The sequence below is a fragment of the Myotis yumanensis genome, unplaced genomic scaffold, assembly GCF_028538775.1.
Source record: "Myotis yumanensis isolate MYYU_CA2020_CCGP unplaced genomic scaffold, mMyoYum1.0.hap1 SCAF_3, whole genome shotgun sequence".
NCBI lineage: Eukaryota > Metazoa > Chordata > Mammalia > Chiroptera > Vespertilionidae > Myotis > Myotis yumanensis.
Window position 1 is genome coordinate 118,597,230 of NW_027223754.1, and position 27,949 is coordinate 118,625,178.

Sequence of the window (27,949 nt, forward strand, 5' to 3'; positions counted from 1 at the left end):
TGGACTTCTTCAAGCCTTGTATATCCTGAGGATTTCCAAGAGGTAGATATAATATACAGTGGTTTTCAAACTTTTTAAAAAATAGCCTATTTTATTTTTTTAATATGTATTTTTATTGATTTCAGAGAGGAAGGGAGAGGGAGAGAGAGATATAAACATCAATGATGAGAGAGAATCATTGATTGGCTGCCTCCTGCACACCCCCTACTGGGGATTGAGCCTGCAACCCGGGCATGTGCCCTGGGACCCTTTAGTCCACAGGCTGACGTTCTATCCATTGAGCCAAACCAGCTAGGGCTCAAACTTTTTTTATGGACCATATTATGCAACTAATACTCCACATAGGAAACTTTACCTTATGGAGAGTGGTCTACTCTGCAAACAATTTCAAGCAGTCTTTGGAGCCTGTAATTTAATTACTACCTTTATTAAGAAAAGATATGCTCTTATCAAATGATCTACTAACCATTTAAAGAATTGGCTCTTTTAAGTACTTTTTAAAAAATACTTGCAAAGGAAAGATTTGAAGGCAATCTGGTTTTGCAAATATGATTGTGTGCATGCGCACACATTTGTTGTAGATTATTGAAGCCCTGAGTTCCCCAGAAAACCTCCCTCAGCTGGATTGAAGGGTGGGATGCACCCAGTCAATAGTAATAGCCACAATATTTAATGATAAGAAAAGCTTACAACATAGCACCTTGTCAACATAGATATTATAACTAATAATAGCTTTGCCTGCTGAGTTCACGCTGTGAATTTTGTGGAAATTTACACATTATTATGGACCACGGGTTTTTCAGAGTAGCAGCAGCTTGATTGGTAACATTTATTAATCCCTAATGAAGTGTCAGTATTGTTCTAAATACTTTGTAATATGTTCTCAATAACCCGATAAGGGTCGTTGGTCATTCTAGAGATTGGAAACAACTACCTAGAGATTTGGAAACTTTCCCTTAAGTAGTTGTGGTAGAGAGGATTTTGAACCTAGCTGGTCTGACTCACTTCACAGCCCATTACAGTAAAGATGCATTTCCTAATTATTGGCACTATCTTTTTTAAATCAACATTTATTGAGGGATGACCATGTGATCACTACTTTGCATATATTATCTCATTGTTCGCCAAGTTCCTGTCATGAACAAATTGAAGGAAACACAGTTGGTTAACAATTGTTTTACAACATAAAGACTTGCTCATTGTAGATAACTTGGAAAATACCAAAAAGTGTAAAGGAAATAAATAATCCATGTTATCTGGAGAAAACTTCTTTTAGGAAAAAAAAGCAAGAACAATTTCCTCATTATAGAGCATACAGGGTGTCCCCCCAAAAATGTATACACACTTCAAAAGCTGATAGCTCACTTTTGAAAATGAAGTGTATTTTAATGAACACTGCTTTATAATTATTCAAAGTGTGTGTGCATACATTTTGGGGGGATACCCTATATATACTTTATATAGTAAATGATATACCTATCATTTTCACATAGTAAAAGGTACACATTCACATACATATTTTTAAACAAAATTCCTCTTTTAAAGTGATTTCATAAATTAACAGTTAACATAATGCAATATCATAACTCAAATTTTTGTCATGCCATACATAGTGTGCAATCCCAACTCCATTTTTGAACTTAGCAACCTCTCTGGTATTTTTCTCCAGTAAACAGATACCTTTTTTAAAGCTTTCTGAAAATCTAACTGGGGCTTTGGGATTGTAATGAAAAGCAGCAAACGCATTCCTTCCACCTTCACGGAGGGTTGTTGACTGCACCTGATACGCTGTGAGAGTGTGTGGGTTTGGCATGTGCAGGTTTGCCTTAGTTTAGAATTTCCTCCCTGGCGTCCGGAGATGTCTGGAGCCGCCAGCCTTGGAGTTGCAGAGCGGTGAGCGCTTAGCAGGCTCTAGCTGGCGTGGTCACAGGGAGCCAGCGTCAAAGCTGTGAATAAGCAATTTCTGCAGTTCCGGAGCGAGAGCCTGTGTGATTCTTGGGATGCTCAGTCATACCCCAGTCCTGCTCAGAGTGAGGCTGTTTTTCAAGAAGAAGGATGGTAGCTAGAGGGGAAATAGCAAGATTTTGGAGTCTGGAAAGCCTTCACATGGGTATGTGTGCAGAGAAAGAATTGTTTTGTTGTTGATTTGACTCTTTCCTTTCTGAGTTGCAGTGCTGTCTGCCTTTGCTGCTGCTTGTCAGATGTGTGCGTGTGTGAAAGCTCATTTGTCCCAGTCCAGTGCCAGGAGCATAGTTTTAGTTGTAGACAGAGTAAAGCAAAGACATTGATTTTGTTTATGGCAGAGCAGTTAGAAGGATATAGAGAATAATAAGAATCAAGAATGGACCTGGTTTTTATTGTGCTGGTTTTTGCTTCTGTTACATGGAATTTCTTTGTATAAGAGTTTTCTGTTGGGTTCTGTAAAAATATGCCTTGCTAATCTGGGGTGGGTAAGGTTACGGCTATGGATTGATTTTTGAGAAATACTGTTTTCATTTATTCCATGGTTTCCACAATATTTTTGTGAGTATTATCATTTATGCTAATTTCTATTTAAATGTGAAAGAAATGTGGTACTCTCCTCACAATAGGGAGTTGTAAATTGCAATCCATGTTCTTAAAAAAAAGTAAAAAAAAAGCAAACACTGAAAGGACTTTAGCTGACTGCTGCACATGGGTACAATATATGCTTTAAAGAGTCTTGCCTCTGTTTTTGCCTTAAATCAATGCCAATAACTCACTGAGTGCATGAGAACTGTAGCTGACAGCTTGAAGGCAGCCTGGGCCTTGCCAGAGCAGTCTAGTTGGTAGTTTGTGCTTCTTCCTTGTTTTGATTGGTTTTCTGTGCTGGCTGAGAACAGACAGGGATGTGGTTATGGCTTCTATATCTGGCAGATTAAAAAAAAACAAAACCAGCCTGTACTCCATTTCACTAACCAAAAGTTAGAAAAAGAGAACAGAGTTGCCCAGTGATGTCTGCGTTCAGAACATATGCTTACAGAGTGGCTGTGCTTGTGGACTTGAGTAACTGGGTATGATGGTCCCAGTGTCCATCACGGGTCCCAGTGTCGTGGAGGAGTGTGGGCTCATCTTGAGTCTGATGGGAGTAGCTGTGTTTATTCCAGCCAAGTGAGCAAAGCCAGTGCGGGGTGAGCAGAGGCGGCCAGGCAGTCAGTGATGGTAGCCCCGCCATCCTGCTCCTCCCCCAGCATTCCTTCACTCCCAGGGCATGATTCCCGTTCTTTCCACACCAGGCACAGGCCGAGGGAAGCCTGGCCTAGCCTCTGGCTCTGAGTGGCATGATCTCGGAGCTAGGACCCAGCACGTCAGAAGCTGCTGTGCAAAGCTGTGCACGCTCCCCCTCACCAGTACCATCAGGGCTCCTGCGCTCAGGCCCTGCCATCGTAAGTGCCTCTGTTCCTTTGATGAGCCTGGCTGGGAGGAAGGAGCTCACTGCTTCTCTGACTTGGAAGACCGGTTCAGTCTGTTCCTGAGACTAGGCGTACGGGTATTAAATGGAAATGAACCCTGGCCGGTGTGGCTAGTTTGGTTGGAGCATCATCCCGTGCACCGAAGGGTCATGGGTTCGATTCCTGGTCAGGGCACATGCCCAGTTTGTGGGTTCAATCCCTGGTCAGGGCGAATATGGGAAGCAAGCAACTCATCAATGTTTCTCTCTCTCCCTTCCTCCCTCCGTCTCCCTTTTCCTGTATCTCTCTCCCTCTCCCTTCCTCTCTCTCTAAAAATCAATGGAAACGTATCTTCTAGTGAGGATTTTTTAAGAAATGGAAATGACAGCAAAATTCCAGAACAGGAGGAAGCAGAGCTACTGACTGAGGGCTCTCAAGCCATTTTGCTCCCAGGAGACAGTGGAGGGAAGACCGGGGGTGGATGACTGACCAGGACTCATGGCCCAGACCCTCCTGCCTTTCCAAGGCCCTGAATACCCATTTTACAGGGTAATGTGACACAACTCTAGGACAAGTTTTGGCTTTAACTTGAGAAGAGGGAAAATTATCCGTAGGTAATTTAAAATAAAACTTACACCATTTATAGAAACAAAACATATTTTCAGGCTTGATATAAATTAAGCTCAGTCATGAGATAACTTACTCCTCTCACTGCTTTGGGCAGCAGAAGTCAGCAGCGACCCTAAGGTGAGCACAGATGGAGGGAATTATGTCCAGGAGGCCCTTAGACATGATAAAAGTTATTAGTGAAGGCAGCAAGTCCACTTCTAGGACCCTTATTTTTGATGTTTAAAAGATTCAAAAGTACTGTATGGAAAGTGATTTGAAAGTCTAGATTAGGCATGATCGTGACTTTTCTGACTGTCCTTTTAAATTCTAGAGTGTGAAAGATGTTCTACTCTTTAATTCAGCCACTAACCCTGACTGACATGCAAGTTCTTATCCCCGAGAGCATTGGCGTTGGGCTTGGATATTAGGAGTTAGACACATAAACAGCTAGTGAGAATATTTTAGTTCAGCAGCTAACATATAATAGCAACATAATTGTGGTAAATGTTTTTAAAGAGCTAAGTCCCCCATACTTCTAGGACATTAAAAACAGGTCATGACCACAGGGGATCGGGGAATAACAGAGGAGAGCCGAGAAATCTCAGATCCTATCTCAAGCAGTGATGGCTAGACTGGGAGGGGGAGTCGGGATTTGATCACCTGTTTGGGGTGGGAAAGTGGCTCCAGGTGGAGAGGTAGCATGGACAAAAGGATTTTGTCCTTTTTGTTAATGCTGGGAACTCAGTGGCACACATGCAGCTAAAGCAGAGGTTTTCAGCCAATGAGATCAGAATCAGTTGCCTTCCAACTTGTGGCTTGCTGCGGGGACAGGCAAAAATATGAACATGTCCTAGAATGCGTTTGAGCAGGTAGGTTTAAGTGTAGTCTTCATGCTTAGCCAGGCATCAGAATCCTGGGAGAGCTTTTGAAAATACATTCTCAGCAAACTTCCTCTCCTTGTCTCCCCTCACCTCTCCTCTCATCCCCTCCCCTCCCCATCCCCCTCAAGAACCTAATTCCCTTGTCCATGGGGGCGGGAGGCAGGAATCTTTGTTTTTTTAAATGTGCCCCATGTGATTGGAGGCCATCAGTCCTGGAAGTGGTGTAGCATGTTTGCCATTGAAGATCACCCTCCTGTGACCGGTTCGTTCCCTCCATGTGTATCGCCATGGCTTGAGAGTCCCCGTGGCGATCAGGGTGTGGGCTCATAGTTTCAGCCCAGACAGCAGTGGCCTTGTGAAAGCTGCTCGTGGCCCTGAGCACCAGCTGCCTGCCGTCTGCCTGCGTTTGCCATTTCCGTTTGAAGATGGGAAGCGAGAATGAATGGCTTATCTCAAACTTGAGGAAGTCTGTCAGCAGGTTTTCTAAAAGAAAGGCATGTTTTTAACAGATTATTCTAAGTGTGGGAATTTCCCTGCAGTCAGTCTAGATTTAGTGAGGGAAATCCCCATAGAGGAGCTGCAGGGATGGGAAGAGTGCTGCTCTGAGGTCATTAGTGTTGGTGATGGCTTGGGCCCTTCATGACAATAGCCAACATCCGTATTGCCTTCCTGCCGACTGCTTGATTATGAAGTCCAGGGTGCCAGTTCTTACCTTCCTTTCATTTTACAAAACCCTTCCACACCCACCCTGCCACATGAGACAGGTAAGACAGCGGCGTTTTCCTCAGTTACAAATGAGAAAGCAGAGCCTCAGGGAGGTCAGGGCCTCTTCCAACTCGCCTCCCTGGGGCCCAAACCAAGGGCTTTGAAGTCCAGTGCTTTTGAAATTTTGTCACTCTGAACAAAAGCCCTTAAAATGAGCAAAAATAAACCAAACAGGAAAGAGACCTGTTGTATGTCCTGAGAAAAACTCCCACCAGGACATGAGTTGAGGGCCTATTTTTTCTATGGGCATAACTCCTATAGGAAGTCCTTATCCTTTGGCACGTGTTATATTATAGTTGTCCATTGTTGGTGATATTTGATATTTCCTGTCATAAAAATTCACCTTCATAATCAGTTGTCAAGTTTTGTCCCTTCACAAATGTACAATCTCAGTTCAGACAGAAGGATGTTGTTAAGTTTTCTGAGGAGTGTGGGAGCTATTTATTGCTGGCATTATTAAAAAATGTAAACAATCTCTGATTGTATTTGCAACAGTGCTGCTGACTGAAAGACTGGCCTATCTTCTCTGGATCGGCATTCTCACCAGGGCTGGAAATGTGGGCGGGCACCTGCTCATGCTGCACCTGCAGCCTGGGAAGTGATCAGGTCATTTGGGGAATAATGAAAAGTACTGAGCCTGGAGGTGAGAGGAGAACTGAGGGCTGAATCTTAAGACAGGACTGTATGGAGCAGGAGGCTGGTAGGATAGATGGTGCCACACAGAGAAGGTGCCCAAATACAGTGTCTAGGAGACCCGACACGGCAGCCTTCCTAGAATACTTTAAGTATGATGACTAAACAAGAATGTTAAAAATTCACTTTTTACAAATTTAGAATATCTATATATATAAAAGCCAAGTGACCGGAACGACAGAATGACCGGTTTCTATGACGCGCACTGTGGGGGCCGACTGGTCCGATCAGGGGCCCTGATCGCCCCCACCCCAACTTCCCATGGCCCCTCCTCCCACCAGCACGGCCCCGATTGGCCCCCATTGGTGTGGGCCAGCCAGAACCCACCCATGCACAAATTTGTGCACTGGGCCTCTAGTTTATACATATATATGCCTATTTATGAAAAAGGTGCATTGTCTCAGAACTGTCCATAGCAGAAGTATGTGCTAAAAATCCATATGCAGAACTTTTAGGTGATAAAGGATGTTCTCACTGGGCTTGACTACAGCTTGTCTGCCCTCTTATCATTATGTCTAGGAATTTGGGGTTTTAAATGTGATTTCACTTTGCAATAGTCTTTGCTCCATGTTTACAGGGTCATTTTCTTTTTTCCCCAAAATATATAATACTTCGTAATACTTTCAACAATAATTCTTTATTACTTTTTTAACTTTTTTACAATTTTATTTATTATTGTCTAAAGTTTTACATATGTCTCCCTTTTCCCGATTGGCACCCCTCCCCCAGCCATTCTTATCCCAGGCAAGCCCCCACCGCCCCAATAATTCCTTATTATTGAAAGTATTACATATGTCCCCCCTTTTCCCCCATTGGCCCCCTTCAGATCCTCCCCTGTGCCTCAAGCCTCAGAACCCCATTGTCTGTGTCCATGGGTTATGCATACAAGGTCTTTGGTTGATTATCTCCCACCACCCTCCCCCGCTTTCCCTCTGAGATTCCTCACTCTGTTCCATGCTTCCATGTCTCTGGATCCACTCTGTTCATCAGTTAATTTTGTTACTTGGATTGCACATATGAATGAGATTATGTGATACTTGTCTTTCTCTGACTGACTCATTTTCACTTAGCATGATACCCTCCAGGTCCCTCCATACTGCATAGAATTCCATGGTATAAATGTACCACAGCTTTTTTTATCCACTCATTTATGGGCACTTGGGTTGTTTCCAGATCTTAGCTTTTGTAAATTGTGCTGCTATGAAAATAGGGGTGCATACATTCTTTCTGATTGGTGCTTCGGGTTTCGTAGGATATATTCCAAGAAGTGGGATCACTGGGTCAAATGGAAGTTTCATATTTAATTTTTTAAGGAAATTCCATACTGTTTTCCATAATGGCTGCACCAGTCTGCATTCCCTCCAGCAGTGTACTAGGGTTCCTTTTCTCTACATCCTTGCCAGCACTTGTCATTTGTTGATTTGTTGATGGTAGCCATTCTGACAGGTGTGAGGTGATCCCTCATTGTTGTTTTCATTTGTATCTTTCTGATGATCAATGACTTTGAGCATTTTTTTCATATGTCTCTTGGTCATCTGTATGTCCTCTTTGGAGAAGTGTCTATTTAGGTCCTTTGCCCATTCTTTAAATTGGATTGTTTGTCTTCCTTCTCTTAAGTTGTATGAGTTCCTTATATAGTTTGGATATTAACCCGTTATCAGATGTATCATTGCCAAATATGTTCTCCCATACATGGGTTCCCTTTTCATTTTGTTGATGGTTTCTTTTGCTGTGCAGAAGCTTTTTATTTTTATGTGGTCCCCTTTGTTTATTTTCTCCTTAGTTTCCTTTGCCTTCGAAGATGTATCTGTAAATATATTGCTATGAGATATGTCTGAAATTTTGCTGCCTATGGTTTCTTCTAGGATTTTTAAGGTTTCACAACTTAAAGTCTTTTAGCCATTTTGAGTTTATTCTTGTGTATGGTGTAAGTTGGTGGTCTAGTTTCATTTTTTTTGCATGTATCTGTCCAATTTTTCCAACACCATTTATTGAAGAGATTCTCTTGACTCCATTGTATGCTCTTGCCTCCTTTGTCAAATATTAATTGAATGTAACAGCTTGGGTCAATTTCTGGTTTCTCTGTTCTGTTCTATTGATTAATATTCCTGTTCTTGTGCCAGTACCAGGCTGTTTTGTTTACGGTGGCTTTGTAGTATAACATGAAATCTGGTATTGTTATTCCTCCAACTTTTTTTTTCTTTCTCAAAATTGCTGCAGCTATTTGGGGTCTTTCACAGGGTCATTTTCAAAATGGCTTTTCCACACTGGTTTATTCAATACAAGTAATAATACAGTTGGTGAGGGTGCAGAGAAATTGGAACCATGTGCACTCTTGGTGAGAATATAGAATGGTGCAGCCAAAATGGAAGACAGTGTGGGTATTCCTCCAAAAGTTGAAAATAGAATTATTATATGATTCAGTATTCCCACTTCTGGATATACTAGTATATCCAAAAGAATTCAAAGCAAGATCTTGAAGAGATGGGTGTACACCCATGTTCATAGCAGCATTATTCACAGTAGCCAAGAGGTGGAAGCAGACAGATAAGTGGCTAAAGAAAACATGGTACATGCATACAATAGAATATCATTCCTTAAAAAAAAAAGAAAATTCTGATACACTTGATTAAGGAAATTATATTAAGAGAAATAAGCCAGATACAAAAGGGATAAAGACTGTATGATTCTACTTATAGGGAGTATCCAGATTTATAGAAACAGAAAAGAGAAAGGTGTTTGCCAGAGAATGGGGATGAAGGAGGGAGAATTAGTGTTTAGTGGGTATAAAGTTTCAGTTCTAGAGATCTGTCATACAACAATGTGAATATACTTAACACTATGAACTGTATACTTAAAAATGGTTCAGATGGTTAATTTTAATGTGGGGTTTTTTTACTACAATAGAAAGACGGAATGAAAAAATTTTCTCTTGTATTTTGAGAATATATTTTCCCTAATTTTGCTGAAGTACATTTTGAGAAGTTGTAGTAGCTCTACATCATGCAAAATTTCATTAAAGTCATCATTACTAACTCTGATCTATAGTTGAACATTTTGAAGCCATTGAAGTTAGTGGTTCTACGTCCATGTGAAGAGTGACATGAGGCATGAGGAAGCAGTGCGCAGGCCTGTGGTTTGGGCCGTGGTGAAGGGGTTTGCCCAGTGGAAGGTTGGCACGCAGTGGGAGATAAAGATTATTTAAGTAGACTACAGAGGACTTTGAAACACCAAAGAAGAATTTTGTAATGATGCAATAGATGACTGCTGTGTAGTTTCTTGTGAAAATGATGAAACCACTGTTTTATGAGGCTTACCTTGGAAGTAACGTGTAGGATGGCTTAGGGTGGGGGCGGGGGCTGTGGAGACAGGAGGAGAGTTTTCTTCTAGAAGTTGGGATAAATCCTCAGTGAGAGGCAGGGAGATCTGGGTGTGCATCCTGCCTCGGACCCAGCACTTGCGTAGCCCAGATAAATAAGCTCCTTGGAACCTTACTTTCCCCATCGGCAGTTTGCAGTTCAGTTGAAAAAGATTCATTGATTGCCTTCTGTATGTCAGGTATTATGCTCAGCACTGGGGATACAAACATAGAAAGACTGCCCCTCCCTGGAGGAGGTTGTGGTCTCAGAAAGGAAACCCACGTGAAGACAGTGAGTGTGGGGAATGAGAGCAAACTATGCGATGAGCACATTGTGTCCAAATGTAGTTCTGAGGCCCCTCCCAGCGAGACACCAGACACTGAAAAATCCAGCTCCCTAAAGTTCACTAAATTACAGGCAGGGATTCAAGGAATTACCAATGGAGAGGGGTCTATAAAGTTATGAAATAGTTAAGGTCATGAAGGCCAAGGATACAACAGAAGTTGATGAGATCCTTGCAGACCCGGCTGGAGACAGGGATCAGGAGTAAGAAGAAAAGGTTAGTAAAAGGAGCAGAGGACCAGTGAATTTGCTACTATTCCAAATGATGTAGAAGTGCTAGACTTGGGGTACTAAGCTCTTTTTAATATTTGTCTAGTAGCTTTTGCCTTCTCACTAGTAACAGAGTTAGTACTATATTAGAAGAGGCAGTGGCGCCCAGTGGGCAGGAGTTAGACGATGTGGGCTTGGGGCCTCTGCACACAGCCGTGTGGTATTGGGACTTCGGTCTACTCGTCTGTAAGTGGGGGAAACTAACAGTACCACCTCGGAGCAGAGTCATGAGGATTATATGAGCTTGAGTCATGCAAAAAAGGCTTAAAACAATGCCTGGCACATCCAAAGTGCCCCATAAAATAGTCTTGCATTTCTTTAAAGTTTTTCAGTGCTTTTATAAATCATCATTTCATTTGTGGCTCACAACAAACTAATAACAATTACTTATTGAGAATTTACAAATGACCCTGTGAGGTGGGTATTATTATCCACATTCGACAGGTGAAAAACCTGAGAAAGGAACTTGACGAAGGGCTCAGATTACAAAAAAAAAAAATGTAAAAAGAATTTGTGCAGCATGATTATTTGAAGCCAGGTTAGTCTGACCATAAAACCCTGCTATTAGTTCATATGCTGTTTTTCCATCTGGCCATCTGGCCATCTATCCAATAAAAACTTACTGCACTTGTGTGTGCCAGGCAGTGGTTTAGGCATTAGGAGTACAATAAAGAGCAAAGCAGACAACCCTGGCCAGGTGGCTCAGTTGGTGGAGATGTTGTCCCATATATCCAAAGCACCAAAAGGTTGCGGGTTCGATTCCCAGTCAGGACACATACATAGGTTGAGGGTTCGATCCCCGTCAGGGTATGTGCAGGAGGCAGCCAATCGATATTTCTCTCTCTCTCCCTTCCTCTCTAATCAATGAGAGTTTATCCTCTGGTGAAGATTAAAAAAAAAAAAAAGGAGAACAAAGCAGACCAAAATCACTATCTTTATGTAGTTTACATTTTAGTTGGGGGAGACAGAAGACGAACACAATATATTAGATGGTGATCAATGCTATGGAGAAAAATGAACCAGGAAAGAAGAGGGGGTGGGGTTGAGAATTGCAGTTTTAAATGTGATGGTCAGGGAAGGACTTGCTGTGCGTTTATATGCTTGGGAGAAGGTGTTGGGTTCAGGGAACGGGAGGCCCTGACAGAGGGTGCCTGGTGTGTGAAGCAGGCAGCCATCAGGGCCAGAGCTGAGTGAGAGGGGTTGGAAATGGAGTGAATGATCCAACTTCTGAATGGATTAGCATGGTCATTCTGGTTGTTTGATGAGAATTGGTATGGGAACAGGGGCAGCAGCAGGGAGAACAGTAAGGCATTGCTGGAGTGACCCAGCTTGAGGTGAATGAGGCTTGAGTAGTGGGAGAGTGGTGAGAAGTGGCTGGATCCTGGACACATTCTGGAGGGAGAGTCAGGATTTGCTGATGAGTTGGAACTGGGATGTGAAAGACAGAAGAAAAAGAATGACCTCTAAAGAGATAAAATTTAAACTTATTCCCATTTTACAGATGGGAAAGGTGAGGTTGGAAAAGGATAAATGACTTGCCCCAAGGTCATTTAGCTGGAACGTTCATAAAGCTAGGATGATTTCCCAGGTATTCAGTAAAAATTCCATAGCCTTTCCCTTGTGCACATCGCATCTCTCCCACCCTGGGCCTCCTGCCCCACCAGCCTTCCCGGAGCACTGAGAACCCTCCAGTTTCCTCAGTGCTCAGTGGAATACTAATCTGTGTTGAAACATTCACTGTTGTAATTTTAGGAAGCACCTCATGAGCCTGAGCCATTTTTCTAAGTGTTTATAATAGCAACTCAGAGATCATTCAATATATGAAGTCCAAATCTGTTTCCAAAGAACTTTATTCCAGTACCTCCTGTAAAGGTTTAGCCTGTTTTTCAGTGGTACCCTTTTTTCAATAAACTTGTAAATTGTGGATTTGTACATTATCACTGCTGGCTTTTATTCTCCTTTACTGATTATCACAGCAATAGCCAGACCCAATGATGAGGAAGTCTCCTTAGGAAAACATTGTTGAGTGGATCTCTGAGGGAGAAAGTGTCATTGTCAGGGCTTTGCTGTGGGTAAGAGGCCCAGATGCCTTTATTTTTCTGAGCTTTACTTACTTGGGCCGGCCGCAGCTGACATGTCATGAGGAGCCTTGCCGTTGGAGCCAGGCTGTGTAGATCAGCGCTTGCTAAAGCTGGGGGTTCCTGCCCCCATACAGCCAGGGCCCCATACAGCCTGGGGTTTTCTGTTGTCAACCAGCCTCATTGTAGGATGACAGTCTGGGCAGCTGCTCCAAGGACTCGGGTTAGAGACTTTCAGCTTTAGTGTTATCTCCTCTGTAGTCTAAGACAGACTTGTTTGTCTTCGAAAAACTTTATAATTTACTTCATCAACACCTTCGCCCAACCTCACCCAAACACACACCATGAAAGTGCACTAGACCAGGTGGCCCTGTGTTCTCTGCCGGCAAGCACTCACCACAGCATAGGAGGTGGAAGGCACTATGCCTTGTCCAGGCTCACACACCCTTCTCAGACGGGGGGGCCTAAATTTCTCCCCAAAATTCTACCCAAAGCCTCCAGCACTAGCAACAGGAGCACCACCAGCTCTGTACTCCTGAGGGAAGCCCCTTGAGAGAGAGGGTCCTGGCATGTGCATCAGCCCCTATCAGGGATGGACTTGTGCACACACACAGCTGGCTCTCTGCCCGCCTGCCTGCAGTCCCCTCACCTGGCCCATCAGCAGTGCCGGGGGCCAGGTGCTGCCTCTCAGTGCGTCAGCAAGCAAGCTGGCGTCTGGAAGGCAGTGCCAGGTGTCTGGAGAGCTTTCATCTGCTTCTTGGCTTTGTGGTCAAGTTTAGGAACATTTGTTCCCTGCAATTTCTTCCTCCCTGAGGCAGCTCACTTTCATTTTACCTCTCAGACACGGGCCCTGGTCTTTCCTGAGTGAGGCGTGCTGGGAGCAGTGAGGAGAGAGTGGGGTGCAGGAGGGTGCACCCTCCTGTCCTCCAACTCAGCTGCTTAGTCATCAGCATATCCCACATTCACTGACTGGCCCAATATCCAGACCGTCCTCACTGTAAACAGACCACCATTAGCCTAACTGGGACACAGACATGCGGGTGGTAGGCTATGCTTCACCACGTAGGTGCTGCTGCAGAATGACTGGGGAGCCGCTCTGAAGGGGAGTGACTGCAGCTGGGGTGTGGGGTTTCCAGGTACAGCGGAGCACCCCCTTGTAGAGACCTGGCTTGTTGGGCATCGCCAAGAGGTGCTCTGTCCAGAGTGTGGGCCCAGAGGCCAGGCACTAGGAAAGAGTGGGTCCAGCTTGCGGACTGCACTGGCCGTCTGCCTTCCCACCATTGCACTTTGTGTGTTACACATATCTCTCGACATCATCATTGTTTGTCCTGCCTGTTCAGAGAAGAAAACTTAACAATCCAGTGCTAAAAATACATTCATAGAGCTTGTTTTCACGTTTATTACCCTCCATTGTTGCAATTCTTTTTCAATAGTTTTTGCTGTAAAAATTCTAGTCTCTGTTTATAAAACGTATTGGTTTTAAAAAAGTTGTTCACAATAGCACAGCTGAAGTGATGGGGCGGGAGGAAGGCTGTGAGGGCCTGGGACGCGGAGCTTGGGGCATGGGCAGGGCTGGCTGCGCGTGCGGAGCACCTAAAATGTGGCCTGTCCAGAGGGGGTGGGCTGCAAATGTAAAATGCCCATCAAATGTTGAAGGTTTAGTACAAAATAAATAATAGAAAAGATGCCATTAAAAAAAGAAAGGTGTTCTGCCCTGGCCGATGTAGCTCAGTTGGTTGGAGCATCATCCCATATACCAAAAAGTCACAGGTTGGACTCTCAGTCAAGGCACAAACTGTGTTGTGGGTTCGATCCCCTGTGAGGCGCCTACATGAGGCAGCCGATTGATGTTTCTCTCCCTTCCTCTCTCTCTTAAATCAATAAGAACATGTCCTCGGTGAGGATTAAAAAAATTTATTTTTAAAGAAAGTTGTTTTGTTTAGAAAGTAGACCTGTCCCCGTTATTACAAATTCAGAATCGTAAGTCCTTGATGAAAACAAGGGCAGACATCTCCCTCCCTCTGCTCAGCCTGCCCACCATGTTCTGAGTTTCATTTCCCAGGCGCAGCGCCTCCCGACTGGTTTCCCTGGATCCGGCCTCTGCCCCACCAACCCTGCTCCCACCACGCTCGCTGCCATCACCACAATAACTCTCTTTAGTGAGTTGCCAGGAGCTTGACACACATAATCTCACCTGACTCTCTAAAAAGAAAGAAAATATTTTTACAACAGAATGTAAAGCTCAGAGAGATTAAATAGCTTGGTTAGGGCCGCCTGCCTGCAGAGGGGCAGGGCCAGAATTCAAACCGGCCCTGTGACTCTAAACCCGTCACTCCGTGCTCTCGAAGCCCGGACCGGCAGTGCGCTCCCAGCTTGCTCTTCCAGGCTCGTCTCTCGTTAGATGTGCTGCTGTTGCATCGGATCTGGCCACGTTTCGTTCCATGAAACCTTTCCTGTCCTGTTCACCAGGATGTTCTGTTGTTGTTTAAATTCCTTTTGCTCGATGACAGATTAGCCTTGGCAAGAATAGGCCACTGTCCCAAGAAAGAAAATCTGAATACCACGGTGGTTAATCTAAAACATTATACCCATCGTTAAAAGGTCTTTCTCTTTTTTTGGTAAATTCCCAATTTTGATAGTGTGAGTTCCAACCTTTTCCCATGTGAAAAACTAGTAAAAATGGCTACGTGTTTTCACTTAATGATACTACTAGGACCATTCGATTTTAGTAGTGCTACTGCCTTGCAGGTAAAAAATGGAAACAAAATGCTTTTTTAAAAAATGGTTATATTTTTCATTTCTTTTACTTCTCAAGCTTTATCAACATGTTGCTTAGAAACACTATCTGTATTTATATTTTTATATCCGCTTGGCAGCACAAATTTCCAACTAAATCACACCTAGTTCACACAGTATCCTAGCTCACGAAATAACACTATGTTAACATTGGCAATGCTCTCTGAATTGTTCCCCTTCCTACCGAATGTGTCGTTTAACCCCAGCCCTTTTTAGCATCAACTGCTACTTTTGCATTAAATAGATCAGTAGAAACTTTCTAATGATTTCGTCATTTAAAAATGTTTGTTAGCTGTGTCTTTTAAACCATGCCACGACTTTTTTTTAAGTTTCTTCAGATGGCGGTACTGAATCCTGTGCCTTAGTGGATGACAACGGCAGCGAGGAGGACTACAGCTATGAAGACCTCTGTCAGGCCAACCCCAGATACCTGCAGCCAGGCGGGGAGCAGCTGGCCATCAACGAGGTACTGGGATCCCACATGTGACCAGTGGTGGACACCTGATACGAGGGCCAGCATTACTTCAGACTTTGCTCTCTGATTATTTCTTATTGCATGTTCTAAAACCTAGAACTTTGACTAGACAAACAGTTTCTGGCATTTTCAAGGACAATTTATGTAATGAAGTTCCTCCCTTTTTGTGATAAGAGCAGCAGTCATTAGCTTAGGCAGCCGTTCATTCTGACAAACTCGCCCTTTATCATAACTCTCACAGCCGATCTAAGACGTTACAGTTACCGTCCATATTGTAATAAACACTCTGAAAGTAAGAGGCTAAATTACTTGCTGGTAAATGGCAGAGCTGGCATGAGCCACGTATTTCTCACTGCGAATCTGGTATTCTTTCTACCAGTCTGCATCTTTAGCCTTTTCACAGCAGTCTTTCTCGAAGGCACCGCTAGCTTTGGAGTTCTTGACGCCTCAGTGCGTAGGCTCTGAGGGTGCCCCAGGAGCCAAGCGGATGTCGTTGTCTGCCCCTGCACTGGACTCACATGAGCTGCGTCTGTTCTTTACTTTTATTATGAACTGTAGACTATCTAGAGATCATTCTGTGTTCTCTTTGGTTGCAGTAAACTATAAAGTGTTTTCAAATTGTGAGTGAAGTGTGAAGGCTGAGTTCTGGGTGGCGCTGAGGGGCTTGCAGCTAAGCCCCGTGTGACCTTCAGAGGCTCCGCTCGGCAACATCTTGCTTGGCAGCTCAGAAAGCATTTCTCCGTGTATATTCGAGATATTCAGGTTTGTTAGTCAACCGACCTACAGACAAGTGAGCTATTTATACTTTAAAAAAAAAAAAAAAGTTGATTTGGGCTTTAAGGTCATGTGAGAGAGACTCACCTAATTCTCTTTTCCCTAATATGTTTTTCTTCATTCATTTTGTGTAACAATCAGTCAGTACTGACCCAAAGCCGTTGGCGTATACAAATGAGAAGTAGGAGATGTGCATCTCACCCTGAGACGTCACACAGACCCCCGCCCGCCCATTCTGCCCACCTGACTTTGGCACTAAGCACGCCTACGTGTCTCCATTTCAGCTGATCAGTGATGGCAGTGTGGTCTGTGCAGAAGCCCTGTGGGACCACGTGACCATGGATGACCAGGAACTGGGCTTCAAGGCAGGAGATGTCATCCAGGTTCTGGAAGCCTCTAACAAGGACTGGTGGTGGGGCCGGAGTGAGGAGAAGGAAGCCTGGTTCCCGGCAAGCTTTGTCAGGGTAGGTGTTGGCCCTCTCACCCCTCACACCTGTCTCTGGGGAGCGGCAGGTAGAATGGTTCAGGCCAAACTCACTCTTTGTACAGATTCAGTTTGTTATAATTGTTTCAGTCAAACCTAGAAATTCAACTGGGTCAAAGGAAAACTTTTAACCAAGGTAACTAGTTGTTTGGCACTGCTGCTGTGTTTTGAGCCATTGACGCCGTGCGGCTCTGCCAAGTACATAAGACAGGCGAGGGTCGGGCTGCCTTCCCGAGGAAGCAGAAGCCATGGGGGGAGGGGGGACTGCCTGTTCCGGTGCCACCTCTCCCAACCCCCCCATCCCTGTGTGTGCACTGCAGTTGCGTGTCAATCAGGAAGAGCTGTCGGAGAATTCCAGCAGCACGCAGGGTGAGGAGCAGCAGGAAGATGCTGGCACGACCCGCCACAAACACTCTGAGAGCAAGCAGCAGATGCGGACCAACGTCATCCAGGAGATCATGAACACCGAGCGGGTGTACATCAAGCACCTCAAAGATATCTGTGAGGTAGGGCGCCAGACATGCGGCCTCGCTGAGGTTTCACATGACTATGATATGCCCACCTGACTCTCTTCTGTTCCCAGTCACACTCTCCTATGCACATATTTTTTAAAGCCCTCATTCCGCCTCACCTCCTCCTATACCTCTGGCTCCTGCACACACTGCTCACTCATTACATGTGCGTCTACCTCGGTGAGCCTCAGTGGTGAGCATCATGGCCATCCGCCAGGCTGTTGCAGCCAGGTCTCTTTCGGGGCCCTGTGCCACTGTCTCTTTCAGCACCGAACCCTGAGCCTATTCAGAGCAAGAGCCTGTCAGTGAAGGCAACACCTGTCAGTGAACCCCCTTAACTTGACAAAGATTCAAAGGTTTGGCGGTGTATAGCCCACTGCCTCTAACACTGTCTCGCAGGCGAGATTCTGAGTCATTTAGATGTAGGAAAAACAAACACTAGTGATAGCCAACGCTATAGTCCACAGCATCATGATAGTTCTGCTGCGTGATACATTTTATTCCTCCCGTGGCATTTTTTGTTTTTGTGTGTTTTGTGTGAGATTATACCAGACCGTCCTGCTGCGAGTGCTGACCTCTGCACTCTCAATTCGGCTGGGACATTCAGCCCTGAAGACAAGCTGAAGTGAGACAGCCGCACATTTGTAACTGGATTAACTGGCCAGATGCAGATATACCAATGTTTTGTTTGTTTGTGCTATCTTGTTCAGTAGGAATATATGGCTAAGGGAGTTTCTTTAAAGTGGCATTCTATGAAGATGAAAGTAATTGCTAGTAATTGTTGAGCATTGACCATGTGCTCTCTACCTGGGTTAACTCATTTTACTCTCACAACACTCGCACTAGGTCTTAGCCCGTGTACAGGTGAGGAAACTGGGGTGTGGAAAAAATTGAGTGGTGGGGTTGGGATTTAAACCAGGCAGTCTGCCCAGAGCCTGTACCCTGAACCTTTACATTGTCTTTCTGTTAAAAGTCATACCAAATAGTCCAGGGTGGGATTTTACCATAGAGTCAGTCTAGTCTGTAATTACCTGATGTTAATTTGGGAATAATTATTACATATATGTATGGCCTTTCCTCACTAACTCCTACCGAAGCCATAGTACGAACAGGGTGCATAATTAGTAGTTTCTAACAAGTCTTCTTGGTTGTGAATTAGAATCAGCAATCGGAGAATGATTATCTGAAGAGTTTAGAAAAATATAACAAGGCCAATTTCTGAGCTAGTATTTGAAACTGAGCAACTTGTTTCATGAATATAGAAACTGGACATGGCTTCTTGTATGATAAATCCAGCCACACACATCTTTTCTCTTTCCTTTTGTTTTTAAAACATGGCACATTGTAGTCACGGAAGTAGGATTCTCCTAACAGAGACCCATAGCTGTTAAAGTAATTTTCTCTAATTAAAATCTGCTCCAAGACAATGGCTTTGGATGCAAAACACTGTATTATTCAGAGAAATAAATTCTATGAATTTCCAAATTCGTTTTTAAAAGCATATGTTCCCTTTTGCAGGGCTATATTCGACAGTGTCGCAAGCACACGGGAATGTTCACTGTTGCACAGCTAGCCACCATTTTTGGAAACATAGAAGATATTTATAAATTCCAAAGAAAGTTCCTGAAAGACCTTGAGAAACAGTACAATAAAGATGAGCCTCATTTAAGTGAAATAGGATCCTGCTTTCTTCAACATGTACGTCACCTGTTACTTCTTTATTAATAACATCTGGTTAAATAATTTTGCAATGTTTCTTCATTAAAAATAGGAGTCCTTTTTGTTTCTTTGTTTGCTAGATTAATTGCCCATAGAATGGAGATGTCACTTGTAAAGTAAGTTGCTTAGTTTATATGGTTAATCTTTAGCTAAATATACTAAGTCCATTTTTTTTAATCTTCCCACTTTTATGCAGTTTGGAGTAATTTTTAATAAGACCTGTTAATTGACTATTATATGTTAAGCACTGTTTTCAGGATCTTCTTATATTAGCTCCTATGCTGCTGTGAGGTAGGTATATTATTGTCCTCATTTTACAGATGAGGAATCTGAAGCCCATAGGGTAACTGACCCAGGGTCACACACTAGTAAGTGGCAGATGGGAAGACAGACTGAGGCCTGTGGCTCTGGGACCCAGGCCTGTGACCAGTGTAAATGCGCAGGCCAGTCTTGCGGTGATGGCATGAGCTGATCATATAGCTGATGACTGACTGCCACTATTTAATACCAAAAAATTCCAAAAGAAGATTCTATTCCCAGCCAAAATGGCCAGGGCCCAATAATAGTAATAACAACAGCAATGACAACCACCACCACCTCCTTGCAGCACAGGCTGGTCCGGGGCCAGCAGCTTCATAGAGGCAGTGGTGTGGGGCAGGTACCCGAGGTGGTTGCTTTCAAATAGCTGAAAATAATGCTGTGGGGATAATGCACATGGGAAGGTTGAGCCCATGAGAGCACTGGGCCTGTATGGGACTTTGTAAAACACCTGTTTGGCCAGAGTAGAAGGTCCATGGAGGTTAAGAGAAGCTTCTGAGTCACCGAAGGGCAGGCTGCAGAGGCGGTAGTACCCGAGCGGGAAGAAGCCTCAGTGGGTGGATCTCGCCTGGAAACAGGAGAGTTCAGCTAAGGACCAGAGGGGGTTGCTGCTTCTGGGCCTGGGCAAGGTGATGGCAGGAAACACAAAGACAGACTCATTGAGGACAAACTGACAAGACTGGTCATAGGTAACAAAGAAAAGCAGCAGTCAGAACCATGCGCAGGGTTTTGAGTCAGAAAGAACGAACAGGTGGGTTAGGAAAGCCTGCCTTGTAGGGCAGCAGGAGTTTGGTTGTGGGTGTTGCGTTTGAGCACGCCTGTGTATAAACGTTGGAGTGGAGATGGCCGGAAAGGAACCTGCTCTGGGCAGGTCGATGTTTGTGACCGTGAAGCCTGGCAGTGGTGAGGAGACACCTGGAGTGGGGAGCAGAGGCCCAAGAACTGAGCCAGCAAGCCTGCTCCTGGGAGTGTGCAGGGAGGGAGGGTGGAGGGCGCCAAGCAGCTCTGCAGAGTCCAGGGGAAGGGCAGGCATCATGGAGAAGCCGGCAGGATGCCTGCAGCCTGGAAGTGACCCAGGGAGAAAGGAAGTGAGCAAAGGGCTTGCCTTAGAGGTGGGTGGGCAACGTGTGTGGGAGCCAAGTGGGGGAATATCGCAATGAGAAGGTGGTAGCTTTGAATCCTCACCTCTTGGTCAAGGAGTTTAAAGGGAAAATAAAGAGGATGAGGAGGGAGCGAGTTGGGCATAAGAACAGCACCTTCTCTTAGATCAGAGCTGGGGTGAGGAGGGTGACAGTAGAGGGCGCTGTGCTCGGGGGAAGCCCAGTGCACCTATGACTCACCCTGTCAGGGTCTGTGGGAGGTTTCCTGGAAGGGGACCAGGGCTCTGAGTCCTAGAACAGCCTCTCCCTGCACCCCCAAGAGATAAGAACCCTCTGGAGAGTCTGCAAATGGCCCCTTACCACAGAGAAGATTTTGGCTTCTTGCCCAGGTGGGAAAAACGCTGCCGAAGGACTTGGGGCACCTCTCCCTCCTCCCAGGGATGCCCCCTCCCACAGGATTGTCCTTGTCTCAGCCCACAGCCCCCATAGCCTGATGACGCTGTGCTTTCCCCTTCCCAGCAAGAGGGCTTCGCTATCTATTCCGAGTACTGTAACAACCACCCGGGGGCCTGCACGGAGCTGTCCGGCCTGATGAAGCAGAGCAGGTACCGGCACTTCTTCGAGGCCTGCCGCCTGCTGCAGCAGATGATCGACATCGCCATTGACGGCTTCCTGCTCACACCCGTGCAGAAGATCTGCAAGTACCCCCTGCAGCTGGCCGAGCTGCTCAAGTACACCACGCAGGAGCACAGGTGAGAGGCCACCGGGCAACGCCCGTCTCTCCACCATGTGCTGAGGCCTTCAGCTCTCCCGAGCTTCCCAGGATGGCAGGGACAGAGGGCTCACATGTCAGACTTGTCACTTTCGTTTCTTCTAAGATAGGGTTATTGAGGCTCCAGAATATCCATTCCTAGAGATATTAAAAAATAGCCCTGTCTGGTGTGGCTTAGTTAGTCAGCACTGTCCCTTATACCAAAAGGTCACTAGTTCAATTCCCAGTCAGGGTACATACCCAGGTTGCGGGCTATGTCTCCAGTAGGGTGTGTGCGGGAGGTAGCCAATCGATGTTTCTCTCTCTGTCTCTCCCTCTCCCTTCATCTCTCTCTCTCTGAAATCAGTAAAAACATTTAAAAAAAAAAGATATATATGGTTTATGGTTTTAACAGTCTGCCAAAAAAATAATAATAAATTATTTGGGCCCTGGCTGGGTAGTTCAGTTGGTTAGAACATCGTCCCGATATGCCAGGGTTGCAGGTTCAATCCCCAGTCAGGACACATACAAGAATCACCAATGAATGTATAAATAAGTAGAACAACAAATCGATTTTTCTCTCTTTCTCTTCCTCCCTCTCTCTCTCTCTCTCTCTCTCCCCCTTTTCCCTCTCTTCCTCTCCCTCCCCACCCACTTCCGCTCTTTCTCTAAATCAATTTTTAAAAAAATAGTATTTCTTACACTGTATTCTGTGCACATAGGGATTTTTATTGTGTTGTTGGTCCTATCATTGGCATATATTTTATAAATACTCTTTTATAGCTACTCACTCGTTAATAAAAACAATTTTTAAAGAGAAATAGACCAATTGAATACAGTATAAGAAATGTTTCTTTTCTCTCCTGTACTCCTTTAGTTGCTTCCCATTAACTCACCCTTAGAGCAGTGTTATTTACTGCCAACAAAATGTTACTCTGTAGAAGGGGTTGAGGACATAGAAAAATTTGAGCTATAAAAAAGTAGGAAATCTCAAGGCCTAGAGTAGCGTGTGGGGTCCACTTGGGAGGCACATTTCACCAAGGTCCTGGTTGGCTCAGTCCTTTCTGGCCCAACCCGGGTGCCTGCTCTGTCTCCAGATTCCTTCCACCCCATTTCCTGTCCTTTCAGCACAGGGTTTCACGTGATTGGCTGCCTGCTCCATCTTCCCTTGGGACTTACTTTGTGCCTAAGTTCTGGGGGAGCCAAAAGTTCTCCATTGCTTACTTACTAGCAACTCAACATTTTCCTGCATGCACAAAATAAGGTGTAATCTTGCTGTGCTTATGTGTACGCTGTCACCCATTCGGTAGTGGAATGGGCACATCCATTTTCCATGACCATGTCACCACAGCACCACCCGCCTATTTGGTGCCTTTAGGTGGCAGCAGTTGGGTCATTGCTTATGTTCTCACCAGGGCAGAGCTGAAATGCCAGTGGGGACACAACCATTGCAGGCAAGGTTTTAGGATACAGCTTACTGTTCCAGACCAGAGTCACACCTGTCCGTGACACCTGTGTCACCGGCACACAGCTTTCACTGCACCCGCAGCCCTGGAGGGGACAGCCTGGAAGGGTTCTAGTGGAAAGGGGCGGGGGGAAGGATGGTGAGGAAATCTGCTGGAGCAAACCACAACTGTTTGGGTTCTAACAACCTTTGTTCGGAAAGCATCACATTCTCCAGGGCAGTGCCTGGCCCTGCAGCGTGCCCAGAATAGATCATTCTTTGCCCGGCCACTGGTCACTGGACAATTAATCCTAGATATGAGTATTTAAAGAGTTAGGACTACCAAGCTAAGAGAAGGGAGCGTATTGAAACAGGTGAAAGAGCTGTGTATTTTCTCTTTTTGATGGAAAAATCAGAAAAGTTTGGAAAGAAAATAAAGTCAACAGAATCACAAATTTGAAGAAAATTTTAAAAAAGAATAAAAATGCATCAAGATGAGAAACTAAAGAAAATAATAAATAAGAAGCAAAGACATCTTGAAAGACCCAGGCAAGCAGATTAGATCCCAAGACGGGAAAGCTGTGGCCAGAAGTTCACACATCACCTTTCAGCGGTTAATTTTCAATATAAGGAAATTGCAGATTTGATCTGTATTTTTTTAAAAAATCATTTTAAAGAAAATGACATAAAGCCCATTTTTTTTTTAATTACACTCTTTTTTGGTTGTTTTTTTTCTGAAATTATATATATAAAATAAAAACTTGCAGAAGAAAACAATTATCTTGCCCACTTTCTTCCTTGCTGGAGAGCTCTCTGGGCACTACGCTCCAGGATTTTGGCAGCCCCTTGAATCATTTCTCTTCTTCCTCTGCTGCCATGTGAATCGCCTGTCTGAGACAGCCGGTCTGCCTTCTGGGCAGATGGCCAGAGACTTCCTGGGAGCTGCATTTCCTTGTGTTTGGTAAATAAACAATAGAACCTGCTTCCAAGGCTTTTCTCTGGGCTTTGCAGGAAAACTCTAATTCAGTCCCACTGAGTCCATAGGCTCTGTCTGCCCTATAAGACAAGGAAAGTGCTAGAAAGTAAAAAATCCAGCTCATCCACTGGACGATTGACTTACATATTCCCGTTACTAACTGAGCAAAACTTGGATGTGAAAGTTTCCAATAGTGGACATCGCTTAGCCTGTGTGCAGATTAGAACTCCAGTTTTAGTTCTTTTATTACCTATAGTTTAGAGGCCCTGGGAGCAGGAGCCTGGTGGGGCAGCAGTTAGTTTGATTTGACTGTAGCCTATGGAAAGCACCAGAAATGAAGATCTGTTGATGAAGTAAATGCCACATTGGTGTTTACATGACTCATTAGGTCAACCTTCTGTGGCTGTGTTCTCTGGTGTCCTTTCCTGAACACCTTGAAAGATGGAACTCAGAGCAAATTATTACTCTTGAAAATGGTTAGTGATTATATTATAGTACTTTCTATAGCCAACTTGCTATATCAGAACCAGAGCAATCACAGACTGCCCTTTCTTTATTAATGAAAATCATTCATTGTCACAGTGATTAAGACATTTCTTGTGGCATTCATGGTAATTTCTGGGAAATGAGGACAACATTCTTATTCAAAGAATTCTGGATTGCATTGGTCAGCTCCCTTAACCTATGCAGACTACAGCCTATTCATGGAGGAACAAGAAAAAGGGAACAATGGCTATTGTTTAAATGCCATGTTGTCTAGACTATTAGTATACAAATTGGGGAAGGAGTGTATTATTTTGTTGAGTAGCCTGTCATATGGTTAAAATTCACCTCTCACTTTTCAGTGATTACAACAATATAAAGGCAGCCTACGAGGCCATGAAAAACGTAGCCTGTTTGATCAATGAGCGCAAACGCAAGCTGGAGAGTATAGACAAGATAGCGCGTTGGCAAGTATCCATCGTAGGCTGGGAGGTGAGTGGATACCACCCCCCACCCCACATCATGCATCACCACTCACACCCTCCCCTACCTTTGGTCTAGTTTAATGACAGACTTTGATGTCTTATGATTGATACTTTATACTCATGGCTTAATGGTACACAGGGTTCCCTTGCTGTCTGGAATTAGCACGTTCCTATGAAATGTTCATACGCTGAAATGGTGCAAAGCCAAAGACCAACACCTCAGGACACATCTTGCTAGCAGATTCACAAAATAAACCGAGAAAAGGCCTGTCCATGACATCTGGGTCCTGGCTCACAGCTTTCACTGCACAGATGCTCACAGACGCAGCTGGGCTCACACTGGACCTGCGATGCAGGGTGTGGTTCCAGGGAAGAAGCTTCCTGGGGCCAAGCCTGACACTCGACACTCCAGTGCCGCTGCCTCTGTAATGGCTCCCTGCAGAACCAACACTGAACGCTATTATTGCTTCCCCCCTTTTTTGGAAAAAATGAAAATTCTCTTTGGATTTCTTTCCATTAGCAGAAACAGGTACTAATGTAGGTCTTTAGTAAAAGTAAAGTAGTATAAAGAGAACTTTCAAGAAGCAGGGGATACCTGTATATACTTTGAGGCATATAATTGAATTGAAGTCAACTACTTTACCTTTTACCTCCACCAAGAAACACTCTTAGGAGTGTCTGTAATTAAAATTTATTGCCTTCTCTCCTGCTAGAGCATGAGCTTCATGAAGCAGCTGGAGAAGATTTAAAATATAAATTGCAGTTGGTGAGAGTATGGACTGTGCAGCCACCCTGCCTGTGTGTGAATCCCCTGTGGCCTGGGCATGATCACTGTTTTCATCTGAGAGACGGAGAGGAAACTATTTCCTACCTCGTAGGGCTGTTGTGAGGGTTATATAAGACAGCGCAAATGCAGTGCCGAATACAGCCTGTAGTCATGGTCCAGCATGCGCGCGCACACTTATTTCTAAAAACAGGAATGATGACAATAGTAGTACCTGTATTGTGTTTACCACTTGCCTAGCACTGGTTTAAGCCATTTATATGTATTAACTCATTTTAATCCTCTCAACAGTCCAATGAAGTAGGAAATATCACACCCGTTTAACATATGGGGAAGCTAAAGCACATAACGGTTAAGTGGCCTGTCATGGCCACAGAGCTAGGAAGTGGCCAAGCTGGATTCAAACCCAGGCAGGCAGCCTGGCGTCAGGGTCCATGCTGCTAACCACTAGTCTCTGTGGCCATTCTTAAGATTGATAAATTGGTGCTATTCATATTGTTTTTAGAACAAGCAAGATTCATCCTATATCAAACTAATTGGTCAAAACTCACTTTCCCAAAGGCTTGTGAAAGTTTGGGCTGAGAAGTTAGGTTTTTAACTAAAGTAGGTAATAGTGATAAAAGGTGGAATGAAATACTTGTATTTCAAGGCCTTATAGACTTCTGGAATCTGGACAGGCCCTCAGAGATCACCGAGTCTAACTCTCTTATTTTGTAAGTGAAGAATCTAGGGCACAGAATTGCTTCAGGCAGATAAATAGAAGAGGTATTTCGGAGTCAAGAGCTTTTGCCTACAAAAACAATGTTGTGTATGACTGAGATTAAAGGAGAATAAAATCTTCAATTTGTAAAATTGAAAGCCAATGTCGTGCTAAATACCATAAAGTTCCATTGAATTAGACCCAAACCTAAATATGATGAAAGTGTGGTTTTCCTTCCGTTCTTGGACTCTGACACTGAGGAGATAATTTATTGTCAGAAGTTGTTCAGTTATCTTGCTGGTAACTTGCCACCTGGCCTTTGGTTTCCAAAGATCCTAAACCCGTTAGTCCAGGCAGCTGCCATAGGCCTGACTAAAGCCAGAGCATCTGTGGTTTGTCCCACCTGCCCAAACCTACCTGTGGTCCTCGTTCTCCAAGGATTGGCCGTGGTCAGCTGCCATATCAGACCTTGATCGGACTCGTTAGCCCAGCAGGATCTTCACTGCTCTTTCTGATAAGGAAGTCACCTCAGATAACAGAGGCCCTGTAACATTTTCCCATTTAGTAGGAAATAAAAGAACCTTCACACGCAAGAAGACTAATAAACCGAGGTTTCAAATGGCCTCTGAGGCTTGGCTACCTGTGAGTGGGCCTTGGGCACCTGGCAGATCTGGGGAGGCTTCTGGGTCAGGGTTCCTGGCACCTGGAGGTAAGAATTGGAAGGTCTCACAGTGTGTTTTCATCCTCCAGGGACAGGACATTTTAGACCGAAGTTCAGAACTGATCCATTCTGGGGAGCTGACCAGAATCACTAAGCAAGGCAAGAGCCAGCAGCGGACATTCTTTCTGTTTGACCACCAGCTCGTGTCCTGCAAGAAGGACCTGCTGCGCAGGGACATGCTCTATTACAGGGGCCGCATGGACATGGATGACATGGAGCTCGTGGACCTAGAGGACGGGCGGGACAAGGACTGGAACCTCAGCGTGAAAAACGCCTTCAAGCTCGTCAGCAAAACCACTGACGAGGCTCATCTGTTTTGTGCCAAGAAACAGGAAGACAAGGCGAGGTGGCTGCAGGCTTGTGCGGATGAGAGGAGACGGGTGCAGGAGGACCGGGAAATGGGTGAGCAGCGCTCAGCGCCACGGGGTTTTGTTGGCCTCTGCTTTCTAACCTCATTCCCCAGCCCTCTCCCACAGAGTTAACTCCCACCCGTGGGAAAAGAAAGGGATTTGCAAATTCTAAACATTTCTAAATTTGCTTACAAGACAGGCTATGGCAGATGTAATTACCACAGGCAACATTTACGTGCCAGATGCTCTACTACACATTTACAGAGAGCATCTCATTTAGTTTCAAAACGTGGATACTATTGCTGTACACATTTTACAAATGAAAAAATCGAGGCTTAAGGCCCTGTACTGCAGTAAAGGCCATGTCTCTCCATATGCAGGACCACTGTCTTCTTCACACTGCTGCTCCCCTCCAGGTATTCACTGGCCTGTGGGACAAACCCTCCAGCCTGGTGTTTACGGTGGGGCACAGTCTCAGCCGGGCTCCAGTGCCTCCCTGGCACAGGAGGGTTTTGAGTACAAACTGTTGAAGGGAAGTCAGGATGCCACAGGGACTGTGGGCCCTAGAGATGAGGTGGGATGAAGGATCCCCCTCTCTACAGCCTTCCTGGGCCCAGACCCCCAAGGCTGTGGTGCAGGATGGAGAAGGCCCTCCCCCTCTTTCTTCCCC

At 44.8% G+C, this 27,949-nt stretch overlaps 1 protein-coding gene across 7 annotated transcripts in view; it reads left to right on the forward strand.

Annotated features, from left to right (window-relative positions):
• SPATA13 (spermatogenesis associated 13) overlaps positions 1–27,949 on the forward strand; it is a 357,606-nt gene that overhangs the window by 321,307 nt on the left and 8,350 nt on the right. For 6 of the 7 annotated variants that reach the window (XM_070409466.1, XM_070409465.1, XM_070409463.1 and 3 more), the window contains 7 exons: positions 15,533–15,669; positions 16,737–16,916; positions 17,257–17,442; positions 18,967–19,146; positions 21,105–21,337; positions 24,602–24,731; positions 26,959–27,331. In XM_070409466.1, the coding sequence (XP_070265567.1) occupies positions 15,533–15,669; positions 16,737–16,916; positions 17,257–17,442; positions 18,967–19,146; positions 21,105–21,337; positions 24,602–24,731; positions 26,959–27,331 (1,419 nt within the window). Of the gene's footprint in view, positions 1–1,884; positions 2,111–15,532; positions 15,670–16,736; positions 16,917–17,256; positions 17,443–18,966; positions 19,147–21,104; positions 21,338–24,601; positions 24,732–26,958; positions 27,332–27,949 lie in introns of those variants that run through there. The other variant, XM_070409469.1, reaches the window with a different exon arrangement.